Source organism: Giraffa tippelskirchi, chromosome 7 (assembly GCF_054371585.1).
Source record: "Giraffa tippelskirchi isolate mGirTip1 chromosome 7, T2T-mGirTip1v1.2.pri, whole genome shotgun sequence".
Lineage (NCBI taxonomy): Eukaryota > Metazoa > Chordata > Mammalia > Artiodactyla > Giraffidae > Giraffa > Giraffa tippelskirchi.
The window spans coordinates 118,326,902-118,348,153 of NC_137281.1; the positions used below are offsets into that span (position 1 = coordinate 118,326,902).

The window sequence follows — 21,252 nt, forward strand, 5'->3', positions numbered from 1 at the left end:
ATCGAGATTTTTCCCAGTGGTCATTCTCTCACTATGAATGGGGAGGATGTTTCTTGAAGTTGTTTGTTGCCTTGACCTAGCCATCTTCAAATTTTAATGAATATTTGCATTTCTGCAAATGATGAGAAAAGGCAGGAAGGAATTTTTACACATTAACTGAAACCAAAATAGAGAATAGAGAGAGGTAAAGGAGCATACCATAGTGGCTCAGACAGTGAAGAATTTGCCTGCAATGCAGGAGAACTGAGTTCAATCTCTGGGTTGGGAAGATACCCTGGAGAAGGAAATGGCTACCCACTCCAGTATTCTTGCCTGGAGAATCCATGGACAGTGGAGTTACAGTCTATGGAGTCAAAAAGGGTTGTATATGACTGAGCGACCAACACTTTCATTTTTCAAAAGAGCATAACCACTGCTGACCCTGTCACCATATTTGTTTCAGTAAATTCTTCTATAGAGTCCTTGTCATAAAATTTTCTGTGCTTTTTCATTATATGTTCTTAAGTGTAATTTAAAAACTACTTATTTTGTATTGTCTACAGTTGAACCATTTATTTCTTTAGGAATTTCTTTAACACTAATAATTAAGCACACCATAGTCAAAGGCATCTTTACCAAATACATGGACTTTCCCCCCTATCTAGCTTCCAAAGGTACTACAAAGATATTTAGAACACCAGCTTTGTAGTTGTCAATATTTTGAGGTGTGTGATGAGCAAATGAACACCTTACATCTTTCAGTGGTAGAACTGTCAAGGAGTGTTTATCTTTTTTGCCTCTCACCCCCCAGATGTAGACTATTTCAGAATGCATTACAGAGGAAACAAACAGTTGATTTTAAGTTAAGGATGAGCCTAGCAACCATTTGCACTATATTGATGTCAAAAGTACCTCTCTGCCAAGCTCTAAAATGCATCTTCAAAAACTACTGAAAATATCCAAGAACTTTAGTGATGAGCTACAAATGGACTTTAGTATTGATAAATAAAAGTCAATATGTATAGTGAAAGGACAACTTACTGTGATAAATGGGCCCACCATCGTAAAGATCAAATTATCGACTATCTACGGCAAGGAAAAACCTGTCTACAGCTAACTTCTACAGGTGAGAGGAATTAGCCACAACAGCAATTCAGGGAAAGCTCAAAGCAACATGTAATTAGAATTCATTAAAAATACACACAAAAGTAGGCAGCAATATTCTGTTAAATATATCTGTGACACCAGGCTAATTATTTCTTTGGCCAGGCTTGAGTTCAATCTTTTCCTTTTGCAGAGAAGCAGCTCCTTTTGGGCTACTCATATTACTTCTCAATGAGATTTAATTCAAATTTCACTTCCCAACACACCCTATTGCAGGAGAATTACCTCTGTATCCCTTAAAAACCATGTTACTCTTGGAATATTGTCTCTAATGCTCCTACTAGTTAGTTTATATTATAACTCAACTATATCACAAGTTGTATGTGGGCACATTAGAAATGCCTCATTTTTTTCATCTCCTCACATATTTAGCACAGAGCTCTACCCTGTACCTGATAATCGCTAGATCAATATTTTTTTATTTCATCATTTTTGAAATTATTCATTAGAGAAGCCTAGGCCACACATCATGTCAGAGTTAAATGATGAAACGTCACACATCACAAGAAACACCCAAAAGAATAATTGCAAACACTGGCCTATCAAAAAAAAAAAAAAAAGTGGAATGGCAATAATTAACCTCTCCAATATCTATTGTTTCCAATTGACAGAATGTAAGAATTTCTTCCACAGTAAATTTAACTGGATACTCTATAAGCTACCCAGTAAAAACTAAAAGGCAAATCTTGTACCATCTCTGAAATTTGGAAGCAAAAGTGCAGTTAAGCCAAACATCTAATGAGCAACCCTTTCTACTCTACTACTCTATTCTACTACTCTATTCTACTACTCTACTCCCCCCACACAAACAACACCCTCCAAAATCTTTCTGAAGACAAAAATACCTGCAAAGGTACCTTATAGTGTGAGTTTAATAAAGTTCATGCAGCTAAAACTATTGATACATCTAACTTTCCTGTTTTCTTGAAAGATCTGGAATGTCAGTTCATCCTGGGACTACTTGATTGCCACTAAATCTGGTAGTAGGCATGGACTTTGTTGTTCTAATACCATGCTCTCTTTAGCTCTTTGAGGCCCCTGTGTCTAGAAGAGAGTTTTGGAGGAATGACTAGATAAATGAATAGATGCAAGTTTTAGATGAAAGAATAATGTGTGGGATGACAAGTATGATATGTTTGCCCAAGTAAACACAGATGCTGCTTCACTTTCTGTTGGTTGTATGGTTAAATCTCTATTATAAATACCAACAGAAGTAACTCAGAAAACTAACAAGACATATAAATATAAAAAAAAATCAAGAAAGTAGGCCAGAAAATTTTGACCAATGTAATAGTATTCTGCAACTTTGATGCGTTTAATTATTCCACTTAAACATTTCAAAAAAATCTATGGATTCAAAAGTAAACTGTAAGTATGATCTAAACTGAGGAAAACTAAAAGTAATGACACCAAAATAACTACTTAGGCCATACATACTACTTAGCTCTCCTTCCAAGTCATGGACTAACCCAACACCACCACTTTGTAAATATGCATCTTTCATCTCAAGTGGGCCTAAACAAGAAGCTGAACAGATCAAGCTGAAGATAACTCAAAGCATATATACTCTTCAGTCAAGAGGACATGCAGTACGGTACCTCTGTTTCATTCGTTTATCCATTCATTCATCACACAAATCCTTAAGAATACTTTGCATAGCCCAGGGCATACACAGGTGAATAAAACAGACATGGTATCTACTTCCATGTTTGTTTGTATTCAGAGAACTCAAAATGAAAAGTTGTGTGTATTTATCCAAAATCAGAATTTTGTATAGTTTTTCTCATATTTTATTCCCAAATAAAAAGTGAATTATAATTCTGTGTTTGCCCTTCCACACAACAAAGCGGCATTATTGGTATTCTGAGAGGGTGGGTGAAACTGGAGAGGAATATTTAGAACAGAATCATGTTACTGGTCTCCTTTAAATGTGTGTATATGGGTTTCAGGTTATGGGCACCACTGCTATGCACAGTCCATGAAGACAAGACAGGAGTCTGGGAGGTGTGAACTCTCCTAAGGCTACTTTAGCCCTCAGGCATCACTTACTGAATGTGTGAAGTAACACAGGCTCTAGCCTCTGCATTTGCTTCCTCATCTCCTAAGGGAGGCTTACAAACAGCAGGCCCACTGCCCTGGGCCAACAGATTATTTCTTATTAAATTTCTATGCTAAATATATATATATATAAACATATTATGGCATAAATATATATTTCCTCTATTGCATTTACGGCTTATAAATAATATGTTGGTGTGTGTTACCAGGACCTGAGGAGACAGTGGTAATTTTCACCAAATAAATCTGTGATAGACAGAAGTCCATACTGCTTGGCTTTAGATGAGTATGACATAATTTATATTATTTAAGGCTTGCTTTGTTTTATTATTCAGAGTGTCTTCATGAAGACCACATCTACTTTTCCTGATAAGTGATTCCTTGAACAAATATAATAGGGAAATATGTTACTTGTAGAAAAATGTGGAAACTTAAGCCTGTGCTTCTCTAACAGAGCTAGTAGTTGCAATGTGTTTATAGGAAATTTTATATTCCTATTTTGGGTTTTGTTTCTGTGCATAATTCCTACTTAGAAAATATCTCATTGTAGTTGTGTGAAGATCTACCATTCAAAAGACCACTTCTTATTATCATTTGCAATGTATTTATCCTATCTTTAAACATTTATTTTTATAGGGATTTTTTATTTGTGTTTGGAACCATCATTTTTAATTTGATGAAAGAAAACCAAAATGCATTAAAAGTGTTCATTCACTGTGATTTGTGTGACAAAAAGAATCACTGCACCAGGACAGAGCTGGTGCTGTTGCTGTTCATTGACTATACTCTTTCAGATTTATGCATTAAAAATATGCTTTCTGTTTCGAAGGGATCACGTTGTTACTTTGTAGCTTTTAAGCTGATGCCATGAACTTATTTTTCTTCTAAGATAAAGTCTCATCTATAGATTTTTCAACTAATTACATGTCTGCCAATACATACTTAGAGGATACATTTTATTTCAATTTATTATTTGTGTTTATGTAGTGTGTCCCTGGAAATATCTGTGGAAATGAAAGGAAATGTTTAATGGTGTTTATTACTACTTTCTCATCGCCCTCTTTCTCTTTCTTTGCTCTCTCTCTTTTTTAATAGCTCCAGTCAGTTCGGTCAAGCATGACAGCAACTCAAACTCGGCAAACTTCCAAGACACCGAGGACATGCCTGACAGATGTGTCTTGGAAGAGTCTGAGAGTCCAGGTGAAACCCATTTAAAAATAGTCAAGTATAAATGATAAATTTGACACAGCTTTGGGGTCCTTGGAAGAGGGTGGGGGGAGAAGACATTGTAATGCTGTTTTCTTTTACCAGCTGCACTGTCAAATTAATGGTCACCTCCAGGGGTCACAGTGTGGAGCTGTTATCTTTTCCTCTTTCATCAAGAATTCAGCTGGAGGAAGTACAAAGGCTTTATGACTGAGAAGGGAAGCTGACACTATTAGTTCATTATCATCAATTTTAGGCTAAACTGGTTAATAGAGGCAGAGGTTGGAAACTGGAGAAATAGCAACATTTTAAATATTTCAAATAATGGGATCAAGAGGAAGTGGAGATTAGAGAGAAAAGAGAAAGCATCATCATTACAATCTTATTTACCCCTCTAAAGACAAACAGAATTCTAAGTGGGATGAGAGGATTTTAGCATAACAGTAATGAACACAAAAGAGTAACCTTTCCTCATTCAATAAAATTTACCCTCTGTCCAGATTACTGATGTTTGTATTTTCTTTGTAGAAAGAATAGACAGAAATGTATTAGAAGGATATGTCCAAGAAAACTTAAGCATGAGTTTTTCTTTCTGTTTTGTTTTGAAGCCTGCCTAGTCTTAACAACGAAATAATTAAGAGGGAAAAAAAAAAAAAACTTATGAGAGTTGAAAGATACTTCCTGGCTCACTACAAAGCCATTAAATGCTAGAAGACACCTTATTACCATGAGCGAAAGAGTTAACTATCTTCCCTCCCTGAATGTTTTTCTTTCCTGTTTTCTCTGGCTGCTGTGTACCCTCTACCCTCTCGCATCTTTGTGTGCTGATCCATGTATCAGCTTTTTGATTCATCCTCTCGGTGGTCTGTCAGCTTAGTTAAGAGATTTCCAAATCTTGTAGCCTTCGCTGACAGGGGGCAGCTGCAAACAGTCCCCTGATCCTTCCCCGAGGAGAGCTACTGAGATTTAATTTTCAGTGAAAGGCGCAGCCTGCAATCTATGTCAGGTCCCCTAAGTCATCTTGGAACCCCAGTTGGCCCAGTGGCAATGGCTTGTATTTCAGTCCCCTCCACTACAACAAGATTCCTCAAAAGACGAACTGCTGCTGTGTGTCTGTTCTCAGCCACACTTCTGCCTCAGCATCCATGGGACTGAGAAATGGCGTCTTTAGCAATGACAGAAATTTTTCATCAGCACAACAGCCCCACCCACTCCCATATAGATGTGTCCCATGTGAAAAGGGAGAGAGTAGTGGTAACATTTTTAAATTACTTTTAGTTCTGACTAAAATTATCTGATTTTGACTAGGTTTTTAAACTGTGTTAGTCAACAGTTTTCTATCAATCACCTTATCAGGCAATTAAATCCATGAGTGAAGTTTTTACTGAAGTGTTCATTTTTTTTTTTTTTTGGCAAGAATAGATCAGCTTTATGCTGTTTTAAAAGCAGAATAAATTTCGATCATCCCTCAGTATGAGTGTAATTGTGGTGATATTCAAATATAGCACAGTCTATATGATTGGCATAAACAAAAGGATATATCAAAAAAGAAAGATCAATTAGAAAACAGAAGTGTTGATAAAGAATCTTAACTTAAAAAGTGAGTACCATTCTATACATTGGACATCATTAAACTGGTAATAAAGAATGAATTACTCTGGCTTTTTCTTCTGTCCATTCCTGCATTTTAAGACATCTAGCCTTATAGGCCTAGAAACCTCTGGAGAGTTCACTACTGGTCTCACTGCCTTCCACTGAGAATTTGTGGCTTGGTTGTCATGGAGACATCGTATTTCTCCAAGAATTGCTCATATTGATCCGTGGCCGGGCGTAAATGGCCAAGCGAGTGTGAGGAATAAAGGGGGCTGGGCAGTCCTATAAAATGACCAGGGCTGTGGGGTGGAAATAAGCTCATAGCAAACACTTAGGTAAAAAGAAAGAAGCAGTTTTATTTTGTTTCAAGGTTTCTTTCTGCACTTTGGGCTATTGTCTTCCTTCTCTATGAACTGAAAGAAACTTGTTAGTCACTTGTCATGTCAGATCCTTGGTGCTTGTCCTGACACAGCTGTCAGCCTTGCAGCTCTGTGCAGTTCAGGGACACACAACAAAGAGGCAGTGGCATGAATTATTTATTGCTCCTTGTGTGGATAAAATTCTGTGATAAGAAATTAAGACACTTCTGACAGAGATGCTTGTTTAGTAAGAAAGATTTTGATGAGAGAGTGCATTTCCTTGAAGTATGAGCATTTGACAAACAAAATTCTTAAAACTGAACATGAAGGAAGATTTGTGAAATTGGTGGCATGGTGGGACTTCCCTTGAACTATGAAAATATGACTGGCCACTTCTCAACATCCAAAAATCAACTTCAAAATATCAAGTCATTCAAATGTAGAGCTCCAAAAGTATAAACATTACTTTGGTGGTCGAGTGATCTCTATTTACCATGTATAGGTAGTGTTGCTCTGGAAAGCATGTTAAACCACCTTTGCTAGAAGAAAAAAATAAAACTTGGGATCTTTAAGTGGTAAGGTTTGAGAAGATATCCTCAAAACTGTAGAAGTGCTTCAGTAGCTAAGCTTATAACTGCATTGTTATATTCATTAGTTCTTGTATGGAAAGAAGTATATTTAAATCTGAATGAGCTACTCTTACCATTTCACCTGGAATATTTTCACTTATTTAAAATTATTTTTAGCACTTTCATATATATGCAAATCCCCTAGTTATAAAGTTGGATGTGATCAGTCTTTTGCCTTTAATGGATATTGACCTTACATGGCTTTATTTATGCAATTCTAAATAACTAATATATTTATTACCTCATTTTTAATGAATATGCCAGTTGTTCAAACAGCATCCAGAAAGTGAAAACAAAATCATTTTTCTACTCAAGCACAGTTCAAGAGTATTGCATCATATATTGTTCTCTCCAAGTCAAGTCTTTTCTTGGCAAATCCTCTAAAACATCATTTTACTGAAACTTACATAGCTTTATATTGCTCCTATCAACTAGTTTGCATCTGCAGGGGGTAAGAAACTTGCAGTGCAGAAAAACTAATTTTTTTTTTAAATGAAGTTGAAATTTTTAAAATGTTGATGGAGCATTTAAAAATGCCAGTAATAGAATCAAATTTTTAGAATTTATATAAAACAGTAAGATTGACTTTGTGAATTATATTTGAACAAAATGGGTTTTAACTCAGTATGTAGATTATTTTTTCATTGACATCACTGCTTCACCAGCTGGGATGCTGTTGCTGCTGCTGCTAAGTCGCTTCAGTCGTGTCCGACTCTGTACGACCCCATAGATGGCAGTCCACCGGGCTCCCCTGTCCCTGGGATTCTCTAGGCAAGAACACTGGAGTGGGTTGCCATTTCCTTCTCTAATGCATGAAAGCGAAAAGTGAAAGTGAAGTCGCTCAGTCGTGTCTGACTCTTAGCGACCCCATGGACTGCAGCCCACCAGGCTCCTCCGTTCATGGGATTTTCCAGGCAAGAGTACTGGAGCTGACCCATTTGTAAATGGGCTGGAGCTTGCATATAGGTCACAATTTAGATGCTTGGTGGAGTGGTCATTCACCTCTAGAGGGCTCTACTTTATTCATCATGCCATTGTGATCTCTTTATTGGTTCAAGTTGAATACCCAGGTGAGTGTCTGCAGTCCATTAAGGATGGGCAAAGCAGCTTTAGACCACAGCATTCTTGTTACTCTGACCCTGCCAGTGACCCTGGAGGTCTTGTCTGATAGGTTAAAGTCTCCCTCAGCAGTGTCTTTTCTTTGGAATAATTCATTAGCAAAGACTTTTGACTCACAGGTGAATCCCAGATTGAAGTTTCTGGCTTAGACTCTGTGAAGTCTACTGGCTTCTTCACCAGCATATATACATTCCTGGAACCTGTGGGAATAACTTTGATGTCTAGTAATAGAAGCACTGAGACAACATGTGAACATACAGCTCCCTTTTTTGTGTTTTTAGGGCCATTAGGCTTTCTTTCTTTGGCTCTTTAAGGCCTGGTCACTTCTGAATATGAAAGACGTTATCACAAAAATAGTTCAGTTTAGTATTTTGTTGTCTAACTTCTTATTAACTGTTTAATGCACAGTGATTATATAAAGCCCAATCCCCGATCTCCAGAATATTAAAAAACAAGTTCTTGTCCCCTTATCTTTGTACTCATGATGATAAAAATTTAGTGTGATGTTCACAAATTTTATCCAAGTGTTAATGAGAAACCTTGAGCTTTTATCACCTTATTGGCTTGGAAAACTAAGAATTTTACTTACTAGTGCACCAGGGATAGTGCACTTAAATACGGCTTCAGCTGAAATTAATAGTGACAAAAGAGAGTTTGGAAGTACAATTTCAGATAAGCATTTTTATGTCATTCTGAAGTAGTTTATAATCAGTATGCATTCTGCCATTAACAGAACATTTTAGTGGTTTTTATACAGCATGTTATGTGTGTAGATCTACATATATCATTGTTAATCAATATTGTATTTGCATGAATCTGATGAATAAAACTAGGTTTCTTACTGTTTCATAGAGGATACTACATTGTGAAAAGCTAAGCTTTTTTTTTTTTTTTTTTTTATACTATTCTGGCTCATGAATCACCAGCAAAAATCAGGTAACAGAAAGTAGGACAGATTCAGGAGTGGAGTGCTGGAGATGGCTGATGATGATGCATGAAGCAGAAAAAATGTAGAATGTGTGAGCAGCCCATCAGTCATAGCCATCAAGAACACACTTCTTATGACTAGTGCCAAAAAAATTGTTCTAGAAGAAGTAAGAACAGTTTCAGTAGTAAAAACATGTAAGCTCTATCTTCTAGTTGTGTTTAACAATATCAATATTTTAAATAATTTACCAAAAGGGAAAAAGCATTAACCTAATAATTTTTAAAGGATATAAAATTCTTGGCATATATATGTAATACACATATAATACAATATTGAATATTGGCTTAGCTAAAGTAAATAATCAGCTTTTTGAGTTTTTGCCAGTAGGAATGGGAGTTACTATGATTGGTCACATTATTAATATAAATGTGTTTAGAAGTAGTTAACTGAGGCACAATGCTCCAATTAGTCAAATTAATTTAATCAAGATTTTTTTTTTAGCCTGCAGTCTGAGAAATACATTCTCTTTAAGAATTCTATAGCTCAAACCATATTTCAACTGATATTTATACCATTTTGTCCTAAAACTGCCATGGTGAGCTTCTCCAAGAACAATTCAACTGCTTGAAATTTATGGAAATTTATTAATTTCAAACTCAATTAATCTTGTTGACAAGTTCTGATCTTTCTTAGTGAATTAAAAAAAAACATATTAATAAGATGTGCAATTAAAATACAGTTACCTGAGGCTTGGCTTATAAGAATTTCTTTATTATATTAACATTTTATTTCAGTACAGAGAAAGAAATGTAGAAATTATGAGTAATTGCTTTCTTCTTTCCCTCTTCCCTTTCTTGCCTTATATTTTTCTTCATTTCCTCCCTCCTTTCATCCTCCTTTCTCTTTCCACCCTTCCTGTTAACCTCCTTTCCTCCTTCCCTTTCTGCATTTCACCATATAACCCAAGACAATCTGTTTTCTTTCCAGGTAAAGGAAAGCATCATTTATGGATAGAAAAGGTGTGCTCCTGCAAGCTGTGCTAATTGGAATCTCATCCGTAGGAATTGGATTTGGACAAATTAAGAAAACCTAAACATGCCATTTGTTTATCACTGTGTATATAAGCTGTGTTATTATTAGTCTAGTTATTAATTTGTGGTAGATTTGCAGGTACTTTGTTCAGAGTCATTACTGATCAAAAATATTCAAATTCCTCTAGTTTTAGGAAATCATTGTCTAAATCATTTTGTGATTCCAATAAGTAGTGCCAGCCCACAGACACAGATTTAATACCATTTTAGATTTTTCTTCCAGTTTACAGTTCCTGAATTATATAACCCCATTTGCTTTTAAACAATATAAAAAACAATGCTTTTAAATTTAATATTGTTTAAATGTATTTACTCTAAAACTTTACCAAATTTGTTTGATTTGTTAGGTGAGGGCATTTATGTTTTAGTAGATGCTTTAATTTGAATCAATCATCCTACAGTAAATCTCATCTTTAAGCATGAAATGTTGTCAACAAAGTAGCCAATTCCATTTAGTCATCAATTAGCCCAAATAAATGATACAACGTATAACAGAGACCAATCTTGTGCAGTCAAGTTAATTTAGACTTCTAATGACATAGAGGCTAATGTCTTTAGCTAAAGGTTGATCTTGTTGGCCATATAGATGTGAACTAGGGAAGGGGAAACTACTGATAGCACATCACAATTGATCCTTATTAAGTATAAACTCTTGTAGTTCTATTCCCAGAAAGAAGCTTGACTTTCTATTCCCAGAAAGAAGCAGGAATTCTCAAACTAAAATATGTGAAGCAATATAAACAGGAACAGACATAAAGTGCTCATCTATTAAGGCCTTCAGTGGTCTGATTTATTTGCTGTGATTTATATTGTATAATTCCTGAATTTATAGAAAATCACAAAGAAGATTATTAGTGTGCACATGACTACAAGTATTGACTAATCCATAGAAGAATGGAATTAATATGTTAAATATATGATACATATCTTTATATATCTATCTAATAGGGAAATTCTAGTCACTTCAACAAACATTTTTTGGGGCACTAGAATCAGATTCTGTGCAAGGGAGGATGCAAAGAGCAAGGTATAGGGGAAGATTGGAGAATAGAACTATAAAGTTGAAATAGTGTGGTCTCTGCCCTTAAGGACCTTACAATTAATTATTGACCTAAGTGAATATACCATAACTAGACATCAGGTGGCTGTGACTTTTTAAAAATAGATAAAAATATGTGTTGTTGGTTTTTTTTTTTTTTTTGTCCTAAAAGATGATATTACTTGGAATTACTTTTGAGTTTTATTTCAGTAACATATTGTTAAATGAATAATGATGGAAAACTATCATCCTTTGAAAAAATTATGTATATGTATGTACTTTCCTCACCCTCTGAGAATTGTCAAAAGCCACTTAGAACAAATTTCAAAATAAAGGAAGGTAGCAAGCTAAGCAATAGAACACAGTTTATTGCATGCTGTGTACTGGTTCTGAAAGCCATTACAAAGGGTACTCCCCAAAATATTTTTAATGATAGTAATATCAAATAAAGATATATCTTCTCAAAAGGGCAATTTTAATAGTTGTAACCATTAAATATGTTGATTAAAAATAAACTTCTTTGTTTTTATAGCTATGTTCTTTTATTCTTTTTTCAAAGAAGAATAAAAATAAGTTTAAACAGTTGCCATATTAAGCATTTTTTCAGGTCCAAGGAAATCAATATTGAATCCTTGATAAATGTTTTATTATGTCATTAGCTACAAGAAATTAGAAGTAGCATAACCCTGGCATCACTAAAAGAGATTTTTAAGATTTTGTTTGTATCACATTTTATAGTTGCTAAAATTTAAAAATTCCTACCAAATGACTCATTAAAATTTTCTTTTATTAATATGAATTTTGGAAGCCAACACCATTAAATATAAAAACTTTTAATTCCTAAAAATGAGAATTTTAGAGATAGACACTTAAATAACATTCCCTAATATCCATGTGCAAATGTATCTATGACACAGATCCTTCAGTCTGTTTAAAAATAATGATATTGACTTATATTCAACATGTTTCAGGAATTTCTGTCGCAAAGAGAATTTGAAATAGTAAACTGCCACACAATTAAATAGAACACTCATAGGGTACCAAAGCTAGAAACTCAAAACTGATTGTCTCTTAATTAGGTGTTTATCCTTTTGTACATCCAGTCTTAGGTAACAATGCAGTAATTATATTAGCAAAAGAACTTGTTTGTATTCAGAGTCTTTCTTGTCACTGTAATAAATAAATCATTTGAAAATTACATTGAGTTTCTTTTTTGGTAATCTTGATGATGTTTATGATTATATATTTTCCTCCACTGAAGACATATTTTCAGATTTGCAAGCCGGGTTCTGTTATTCATTGTGGAGTTACACACTGGCTATACTGCATAAGGGAAGAATCTAGGTTTAAGAGTCCAGATTTCACTGCCATGTGTCCAGGCAGTGTGTCCCTGCTCTGCATCTCAGAGCCTCGCTTCCCCATTCATGTGGAGAACTCCCTCACAGGGCTCGTCCAGAGGCCCTCTATGAGGTGGTTTATGGAAAGCAATCTGAACACTGTAAAACAGTTCAAATATAAGGTAAAATTTATAGCATTATAAACATAGAATGGTGGCCTCAGGCCTGAAATATTCTGTTGCTATTTTAGAAACTAAGTTAAGGCGACTTTGAACATCTCACTATTAGAAAAATGCTAGGGAATATTTTACTAAGTATTAACATTCTATCTCAAGATAGTAGTATTTGAGGTATTTTTTACTTCCTTTCTTGTACATTTTCTTCCAGTGTTATGTATTTAAAAGCCTTTTATAATTATTCATGTTAAAATTTTAGAAAAGATATACTTTCTCTTCAATCTTTAGAGGGCACATCATAATAATTGAACTTTTAAAATTTAAGTTTTATACCAGATATTTTAAATGAAGGCTCAGAATATATTAATTCCAATCGACTTTAAAGTCTTATTTTCATAGACTGGATTCATTCATGTAATTTTAAATTTTCTATATTGCATACATTTTTATTACACAGTTATTTAAATGTAGTACTATATATTCTTTCGTTCTCCACAAAATGCCCTTTTACATGTAAAATGCTCAGTCATGTCTAATCTCATATGGAAGTCATTGCTTTGTAAACATGTACCTAGTTAGCAATGTAAACTACTTTCAAAATTAATTGTGAAAATTAATTCAAAATTAATTTGAATTAATTCAAAAAAGTTGCTAAGTTAAAACTTTGTTAAGTAGATATCCTTCTGATGAAATTACATAGCTTCATGTTCAGTGGTCCCCAGACCACTTCACACTGTGATTTCATCAACAAAGACCCTACAGAGAGCATGTATGGTAAAACTCTAAACTGGAAGTTAACAGATATTCCAGTAAGAGCATGCCACTGGAAACTCTCATTCAACTGTGTCCCTTGAAGACAGCATGTGTTATTTCATGTCATTGGCAGGGCAGGGACTATAGTGAGCTCTGTCCTGGCACACTTCTCTCACCCTCATCTGACCTTTGCAGATCCCAACTTTATTGAAGATTTCAGTGTCAAAGATTTTTGCATTATTTTGATTTTTATAAATATTCCATTGAAATACATTTATCTTGATTACTGAATTTTTGCTGTCTTCTAGTCTTATACTCTATTCATTAAAGTCTAGGATAAATAACTTTTATCCCAGAAAGTATATTGTAGGTAAATAGACTGTGACAACCCCATCATCATGCAAATGACTATAAGGATGCAAATAGTAAGATATACTTTTTTCATACTTATGAAAACCAAAGCCACAGACCATTGAAAATGCTTTAAATGGCTTATTTCTATCAGTATACAGGGGCAAATGTTGAGCACATATGGTGCTTCCTTTTGACATTGCTTCCCCAAATGCCTTTTTCAATTCCACAAACCATGTTTTCTCATTATCCTTTTTAGGGACCCTTTCTGTCTTCAACATGTTACTAACTGTAAAGGTAGCAGTGATCGTTTAATTCAAGGATACAAAGTTTTTAACACTGAGGATAATTAGTACATGTTTAGTAAACATTATGCCTAAATCTGGAAAGTGCCAAGTGCCAGCAAAATGCCAATATTTAAAACATGATGTAATAGCAATGATTGCTTGGTACTTGCTTACAAAACCTATCATTTATTCACTTAGCAATTATTTTAATTGCAATTATCTGTAAAGCCATCAATTGGCTTTTCAATCTTACATGTGTATTTTCCATGGAGAAGGTGTTTTCACATAGCCTCAGTCACTGAGCATCATGGTCTCAAATGATGCCATCCAAGATAAAAAGATCTATGACATGTTCTTCATATCACAAATTTCCTTTAGACTTTTAAAGAGATAGTTCTGCAGTGACAACTGCGTTTCCTATCAGAAATTACCTTTCCTATATATATTTAAAGATTTCTTACATTTATGTTATCTCCATTTGCATCAATTTACAGTTATAGTGGGCTTCCCTGGTGGCTCAGATGGTAAAGAAACTGCCTGCAATGCAGGAGACCCAGGTTCAATCCCTGGGAAGTTCCCTGGAGAAGAATACTACTCCAGTATTCTTCCCTGGAAAATCCCATGGACAGAGGAGCCTAGCAGTCTACAGTCCATCGGGTTGCAAATAGTTGGACACAACAGAGCAACTAACACTTTCACTTCCATAATTATAATGGGTCTTCCAAGGTGGCTCAGTGGTAAAGAATCTGCCTGTCAATGCAGGAGACCCAGGTTAGATTCCTGGGTTGGGAAGATCCCTTGGAGAGGGAAATGGCAACCTACTCCAGTTTTCTTGCCTGGAAAACCCCATGGACAGAGGAGCCTAGCAGTATATAGTCCATAGAATCGCAGACTCAGATACAACTGAGCATGCACCATGAACATGACAGTTACAATCAACTGAGGAGACATTTTACTTATTTCTTCCTTTGTATTTTAGAGCTTGTGTGATTAGGGAGAGAAAACTATCAGACAGTGAGATTGGGAGCCTTCATCCTCTTCCTGAGACAGTCATAGTCACAGGGCTCAAGTTGCACTTTGGATTGTTTTGATGTTAAGGAAGGTTTTATTGGATCAGCCCTTATTCCATACAACTGGGGTCTTCATTCCCACCAATCTAAACAAAGCTATTTGCTCCAATTTCTGCAAGAATTTGAGATAAGAAGTGAGATCAAAATAGTATATACTATCACTTCAGTTGTGATTGGGATAGTCAAATAAAGAAACAAATTTGGGGATTTCTAAAGTATGTTTTCATAGCAAGTATACTAAGGCTGATGCATGTCTGGAAACGGGTTAGGTTTTGTTTGTAGTCTTCCTGCCAAGTAGGTGGCAGCAACACTCAAGGCTAGAAATTTTCTTTCACATTCTCTGAGCTCTAGACCAAAGCATATATTTACTAAAAATCTTTGTGGAAGAGAAAAGGTTTAAAGTGTACAGGCAAATTTCTCTATGTCTTCACATATCTCTAACATATTATTTTAAGGTTGTGCTAAAGCTGTTCGCATCATGTGAAAACATTCATCATTTCCCTTAATACAGCAGTCATAGTCTACTCTCGTACATGTTGGTAGTATTAGGTTTCTGTTTCTTTATTTACTAAGATCTTACTTCTTTACCTTCTCTCAGGCTAACGCCTTTCTTTGAAGAAAAAGGAAGAAAACACTGCTTTATTCCACTACTACCTAAGCTTTATTGGGAAATGGTGAAAGTCTGTCCCTTTATTCTTTGCAATATCTAAGGAGTCAGAGTATTTAGTAAATGTGGAGAGATTTTCCTTCCGTCATCCAAATGAAGCCATTTGCTCTGACTGTCCTAACTAGAGGTGACTGCATTCCAGTTAGTTCTATGTGCAAATCAAATGAAGGCTCCGAGCAGAGAGGCCCAGGGCACCTGAAAGTGAGGCCAGAAGACAAAAAGAAAGTGTTGATGAAACTGGAGCCCATTATACAGAGTGAAGTAAGCCAGAAAGAAAAACAACAATACAGTATACTAATGCATATATATGGAATCTGAAAGATGGTAACGATAACCCTATATGCGAGACAGAATAAGAGACACAGATGCATGGAACAATTTTATGGACTCTGAGGGAGAAGGTGAGGGTGGGACGTTCTGGGAGAATGGCATTGAGACATGTGTATTGTCATATGTGAAACAGAGCACCATTCCATGTTCGATGCATGTGACAAGGGCTCAGGGCCGGGGCAATGGGATGATCCAGAAGGATGAGAGGGGGAGGGAGGTGGGTGGGGGGTTCGGGAAGGGGAACACATGTAAACCCATGGCTGATTCTTGTCAATGTATGGCAAAAATTATTACAATATTGTAAAGTAATTAGCCCCCAACTAAAATAAATAAATTTATAAAAAAAAAAAAAAAAAGAAAGTGTTGAGCCATTGCATAGATGGGGGGCAGGGTCACTCCCTTGCAAAAGCAGGTGGCTCCTGCACTCAGGCAGAAGTGAAACCAGGAGGACCACCTTTATGTAAATAAGTGGGCCCTTCTTTAGTATCAGAAACTGAAGAGCAGTGAGCTTTTCTTTAATTCCTGGCGTTTTGCTAGAACTGGGACATGTGATAGTAAGCATAGGTAGCTTTTGCGAGGGACTCTTCAGAGTGTTCTTTTTGTACAGGGTTGGTCAATGTGCCCAATAACAAGCAAATATACACCTTTCCAGGCACAGATGAAGCAAAAGGTGAGGAGTGGTTTCTATATTTGGTATCTTTTAATCTGGTTTTCACTATTCCTTATTTCTTTTGTTCTTCATGTTCTTGATCACTTTCCTCAAATATCTATGTAGTTTAATACAGGTATTTTGCAATGCAGCAGGCATTGCACATAGATTCTTTAGTACTGGCATTGCATCTCACTGCATCCCTTTCTTACTATCTGGCATGACAAAAGTAGTTTCATATATCTTGAACCTCAATTTTCTCATCTATATATTGGGACTAATAATTCCAGTCTCTCAACCACCATATGTATATACAGTATTATTTAATATAATAGTACAAATAATTGAAACTACTACACATACCAAAAATGCCTGCTTTTAAATTTTAAAACTCAACTACAGCCAAGCATCATGGCACTCCAATGGTTGAATAAGTGCTTTAACTCAGATTAGGGAGAACATTTTGGCATAAACAAGCTAAACAGTTTGTTTTCATAAAAGTCTTTTCTTTTAAAATGTTTCATGTTAACTGAGTACTCCCACGATTAAGGACTAGTTTCAAAGTTTTCAACAGTTTATTTAAAGGTCAAGATTGTCCCCAGGTTCATGGGCGACACTCGTCGTTGTTCAGTCGCTCAGTTGTGTCCTACTCTTTGAGTCCCCAAGGACTGCAGCATGCTAGGCTTCCCTGTCCTTCACCATTTCCCGGAGTTTGCTCAAATTCAAGTCCATTGAGTAGGTGATGCCATCCAACCATCTCATACTTTTTAAAATATTTCCCAAAAGTAAAAATAAAAGCTCTCAAACACATTCATTATGAGCCCAGCATTACTCTGGTAGCCAGGACCCGAAAACAATAATATTCAATTTGTTGGGTAATAATAGTAAATAGTTTTTCTTCTAGCTCCTGAAAGATAATCCTCTGGGAATTTTTTATGTCAGAATAGGACAGGCCATGGTCCATCTAAGCCTATACAAAATGACAGCTAGCTTCCCTTCTGACTTCTATCAGTCTTCATATTATCAGATGACACTTACAGGCATGACTCTATAGCTTTATATGAGTGTGATGAATGAGACCAAACCAAAACACACACGTACTTTTAAAGCAGTATCCCAAAACTTAAAAAGCCGATGAATTTCTGAAAGATTTTATAAAACAAAACAGTGTATACTGAATTTTGCCTTCCCATTGAGGATGGTATATAATAGAAAAGTTTCTTTTTAGGAAGAATCTGAAAATAGATGAGCTGAGTAGAAAATCTGAGTCAACGAAGGGTTAAAGTGGGAAGTTGACCATGGCATCAGGAACATTAAACAACAACATAATATACCTGGAAAGAGATGCTCATCCTTGTTTTTCCTTTGAGAAAGCTTGGTGGAATTTCTCATGAGAGTTCTCTGCTTCTGTCCCTTTCTTTCCCTTAAATGGAAAAAAAAGGGTATGGATTACTAACAGTAATAACTGGCAATAAAATTAAAAATAACAATTATAATAAGATTACCAGAGGGAGTTTTGGTTAAAGTGGCAAACTAAAGACACACGTTTACCTCCACCTTCTCCTGAAGCCCCACTGAAATAATGTGATAAAAGATGTAATTTCAGAGGAAAATGAGAGACTGGGAAAAGGAGTAACCAAAATATAGTAAAAATTTTAAAATTGAAAAGTAAATAAATGCTACGGGGGATGATGACAAAAAGTGAGTTGGTTGGTGTTGCAGAGTTCCTTAAAGGCTCAGAAATTAGAGTCAATTGTCACCTCTAAAAGTGAAAGTACAGGCATGGCTGAAACAGGAAAACTGAAAGAAATAGTTAATATCTTTAATTTTCATCCTGCTTCTCTCCCTGTCAATGCTTGGAGGGTCCCTCCCTGAACAGGGTGATCAAGAGGGATTCTAGACTCAGAACACTAAACCTAACTGACAACAGGGACAGCATCTTGGAAAGGAGGGATGGATAAAAATCTGCACACTTAAGGCCACACCCCAACTGCAACTCCTTTCTTCTCTGTTCCCAAAAGGTGAATAACCATTTTTATTAACCCTGGACAAGAGACAGATGAATCTGTTTCTGACAAAGTAACCAGCCTAAGGCCAATAAGCATATAAAAAGATACTCAGTATCAATAATCATTAGGGAAATAGAGATACCACCAGACACACATTATGGATGGTTACTATAAAAAAAAAAGCCAGGCAGTGACAAGTGCTGGTGAACATGTCCAGAAATTGCAACGTTTATGCACTGTTGGTGGGACTGTAACATGGTACAACTGCTGTAGAAAACAATACAGTGGTGCTGCACAAAATGCAAAATAGAATTATCATATAATCCAACAATTCTACTTCTGGGTTTATATCCAAAAGAACATCTGAAAGCAGGATCACAAAGCGATGTTTGTACAACCATGTTCATAGCAGTATTATTCACAACAGAAAAGGGTGGAAGGAATCCAACTTCTTTTATCCGTTGATAGATGAATGAAAGAACAAAATGTGAGTTATATATAAATCAGCCTTAAAAATTCTGACACATGCTACAGTATGATGAACCTTGAAGATATTAAGTAAATAAGCCAGATACAAAATGACAAATACTATATGATTTCACTTATGTGAGGAACCCAGAGTAGTCAAATTCATAGAGACAGAAATGATGGTTACCTGGAGGAGGAAGGAAAGTAGAAAAGGAAAAATGAATTGTTGTTTAATAGGTATAAAGTTTCAGTTTTGCAAGATGAAAGAGTTCTGGAAACTGCACAACAATGTGTATATATCTAACACTACTGATCTTTACTGTACTGTACAATTAAAAACAGTTAAAATGGTAAATTTTATGTTATATATGCTTTACCACAATTAAAAATTTGAAAAACAACCTTAGAAAAAAAGATTTACAGATGTGGACCATTCAGGCTGCTCCAGTGAAACATCAAGAGCCAGATAACTCAGGGTGAAGCTGGGCACTCTAGCCTGCCCAGGAACACAAAATGCTTTTGTGACTCACTAGTTGGAAAGCCAAAGATCACCAGCCATATGAAGAAAGCTTTTGATATGAAAGATAGAGATCAAAACAAACAAATATAAAAAAAGACAGCAAAAGAAGGCTATATAGGTATTACAGGAGAATCCCCAAACATCTATAATTAATATAATCAGAAAGATAAGTATCTTTAAGAAACAAAAGTAGGAGGCTAGGAAAAGGAACATTCAGGAAGTTAACAATATGTGATAACATTCATATATTCATTTCAACATTTTTAAAAAAATTTCTACTATGTGCAAGGCACTGTTACAGCCATTGAGAATACAGCAGTAAGCAAAACATACATAAACACATTCAATCATTTGCAATGTTTTTTCCCCTTAAAAAGTCTGGAAGATGTAATTAATGAAATCTCCCAGAAAATAGAAAATAAGAGAGATAATAAGAAAATGTAAAGATCAGTTCAATTAAAGGAGGTCAAATATTAATAACAATAAAATAATGAGAGAGTTCTGAAAAGAGTAAACGGAGAAATTAGAAGGAAGCAAATTATCTAAAATAAAATCAAGCAAATTTTCCAGATATGATGAAAATAAATTCCAGATTAAAAGAATCCACAGTGTGCTCTACAAAATTTATGAAAAAGCTCCACACAAACATTCTAGTGAAAATTCACAGCACTAAACACAGAGGTGATCCTTAAAACTTTTAGATAAGAGAACTTTTGCCCTGTGTGAACAATATGGGAACAGAACAGCATTAGACTTTTCAACTGCACTTCAGGATGCTAGATAAAAATGAAGCAAAGACTTAAATATCACAGTGAAAACCATTTCCATTCTGGAATTCTTTACCTAGCCAATCCATCGCTTCCATGTACCTTTCCTCATAAAATTACAGGGGGTGTGATCCACCTTCAAGAAGATATAAGCCGAGAAAGAGAAGCACATACAACGTAGGAAAGAAGGAAATTCCCCAGGAGACCATGAAGGTAGACTGCATGTCTACTGCTATCTGCAGGCCTGGAAAACAACTGGGTCTGTTGTAGCAGAAAGTAAAGGGTTCTAGTAGGCAGATCTCCAGAACAACGAAACTGGTAGATTACTGATAGGTCTGACTATAATGGGAAAGATCTCAGGGTTGTGTCAAGGGGCTTGGTAACGGATTAGTGACAGGTATTGCATAGGACAGAAAACTAAGCAAATGAAGAGAGAGAGAAATGTAATCATAGTGGATAATGTAGTTCAACTGTGAATATTCAAGCAATAATTATTACATAGTAATCATTACTGTAACAAAAAAGATAATATAACTATCAGGAGGATGAAGGGATTGTATGAAGGAAGTGGGGAGTGGAGGAAAGGTAAATGATAAGCAGTCACTAAAACTGAAAAATACAAATAATCTGAAATAATGGATATATTGCCAGTTTACACATTTTGTTAAAGCAAGTGTTGGTATATTGAATTAATTTACAAAAA

At 35.5% G+C, this 21,252-nt stretch overlaps 2 protein-coding genes across 4 annotated transcripts in view; one reads left to right on the forward strand and one right to left on the reverse strand.

Moving 5' to 3' along the window:
- The window catches only part of WDR72 (WD repeat domain 72), a 218,590-nt gene extending 206,227 nt beyond the window's left edge, over nt 1-12,363 (forward strand). For all 3 annotated transcript variants that reach the window (XM_081513850.1, XM_081513852.1, XM_081513851.1), the window contains 2 exons: nt 4,297-4,401; nt 10,023-12,363. In XM_081513850.1, coding sequence (XP_081369976.1) covers nt 4,297-4,401; nt 10,023-10,078 — 161 coding nt within the window. In that variant the 3' untranslated portion in view covers nt 10,079-12,363. The remainder of the gene's footprint in view (nt 1-4,296; nt 4,402-10,022) is intronic.
- UNC13C (unc-13 homolog C) overlaps nt 1-21,252 on the reverse strand; it is a 1,717,543-nt gene that overhangs the window by 999,585 nt on the left and 696,706 nt on the right. The window contains exon 5 of the mRNA XM_081513848.1: nt 18,120-18,208. The gene's annotated coding sequence lies outside the window, so the exon portion shown is untranslated. The remainder of the gene's footprint in view (nt 1-18,119; nt 18,209-21,252) is intronic.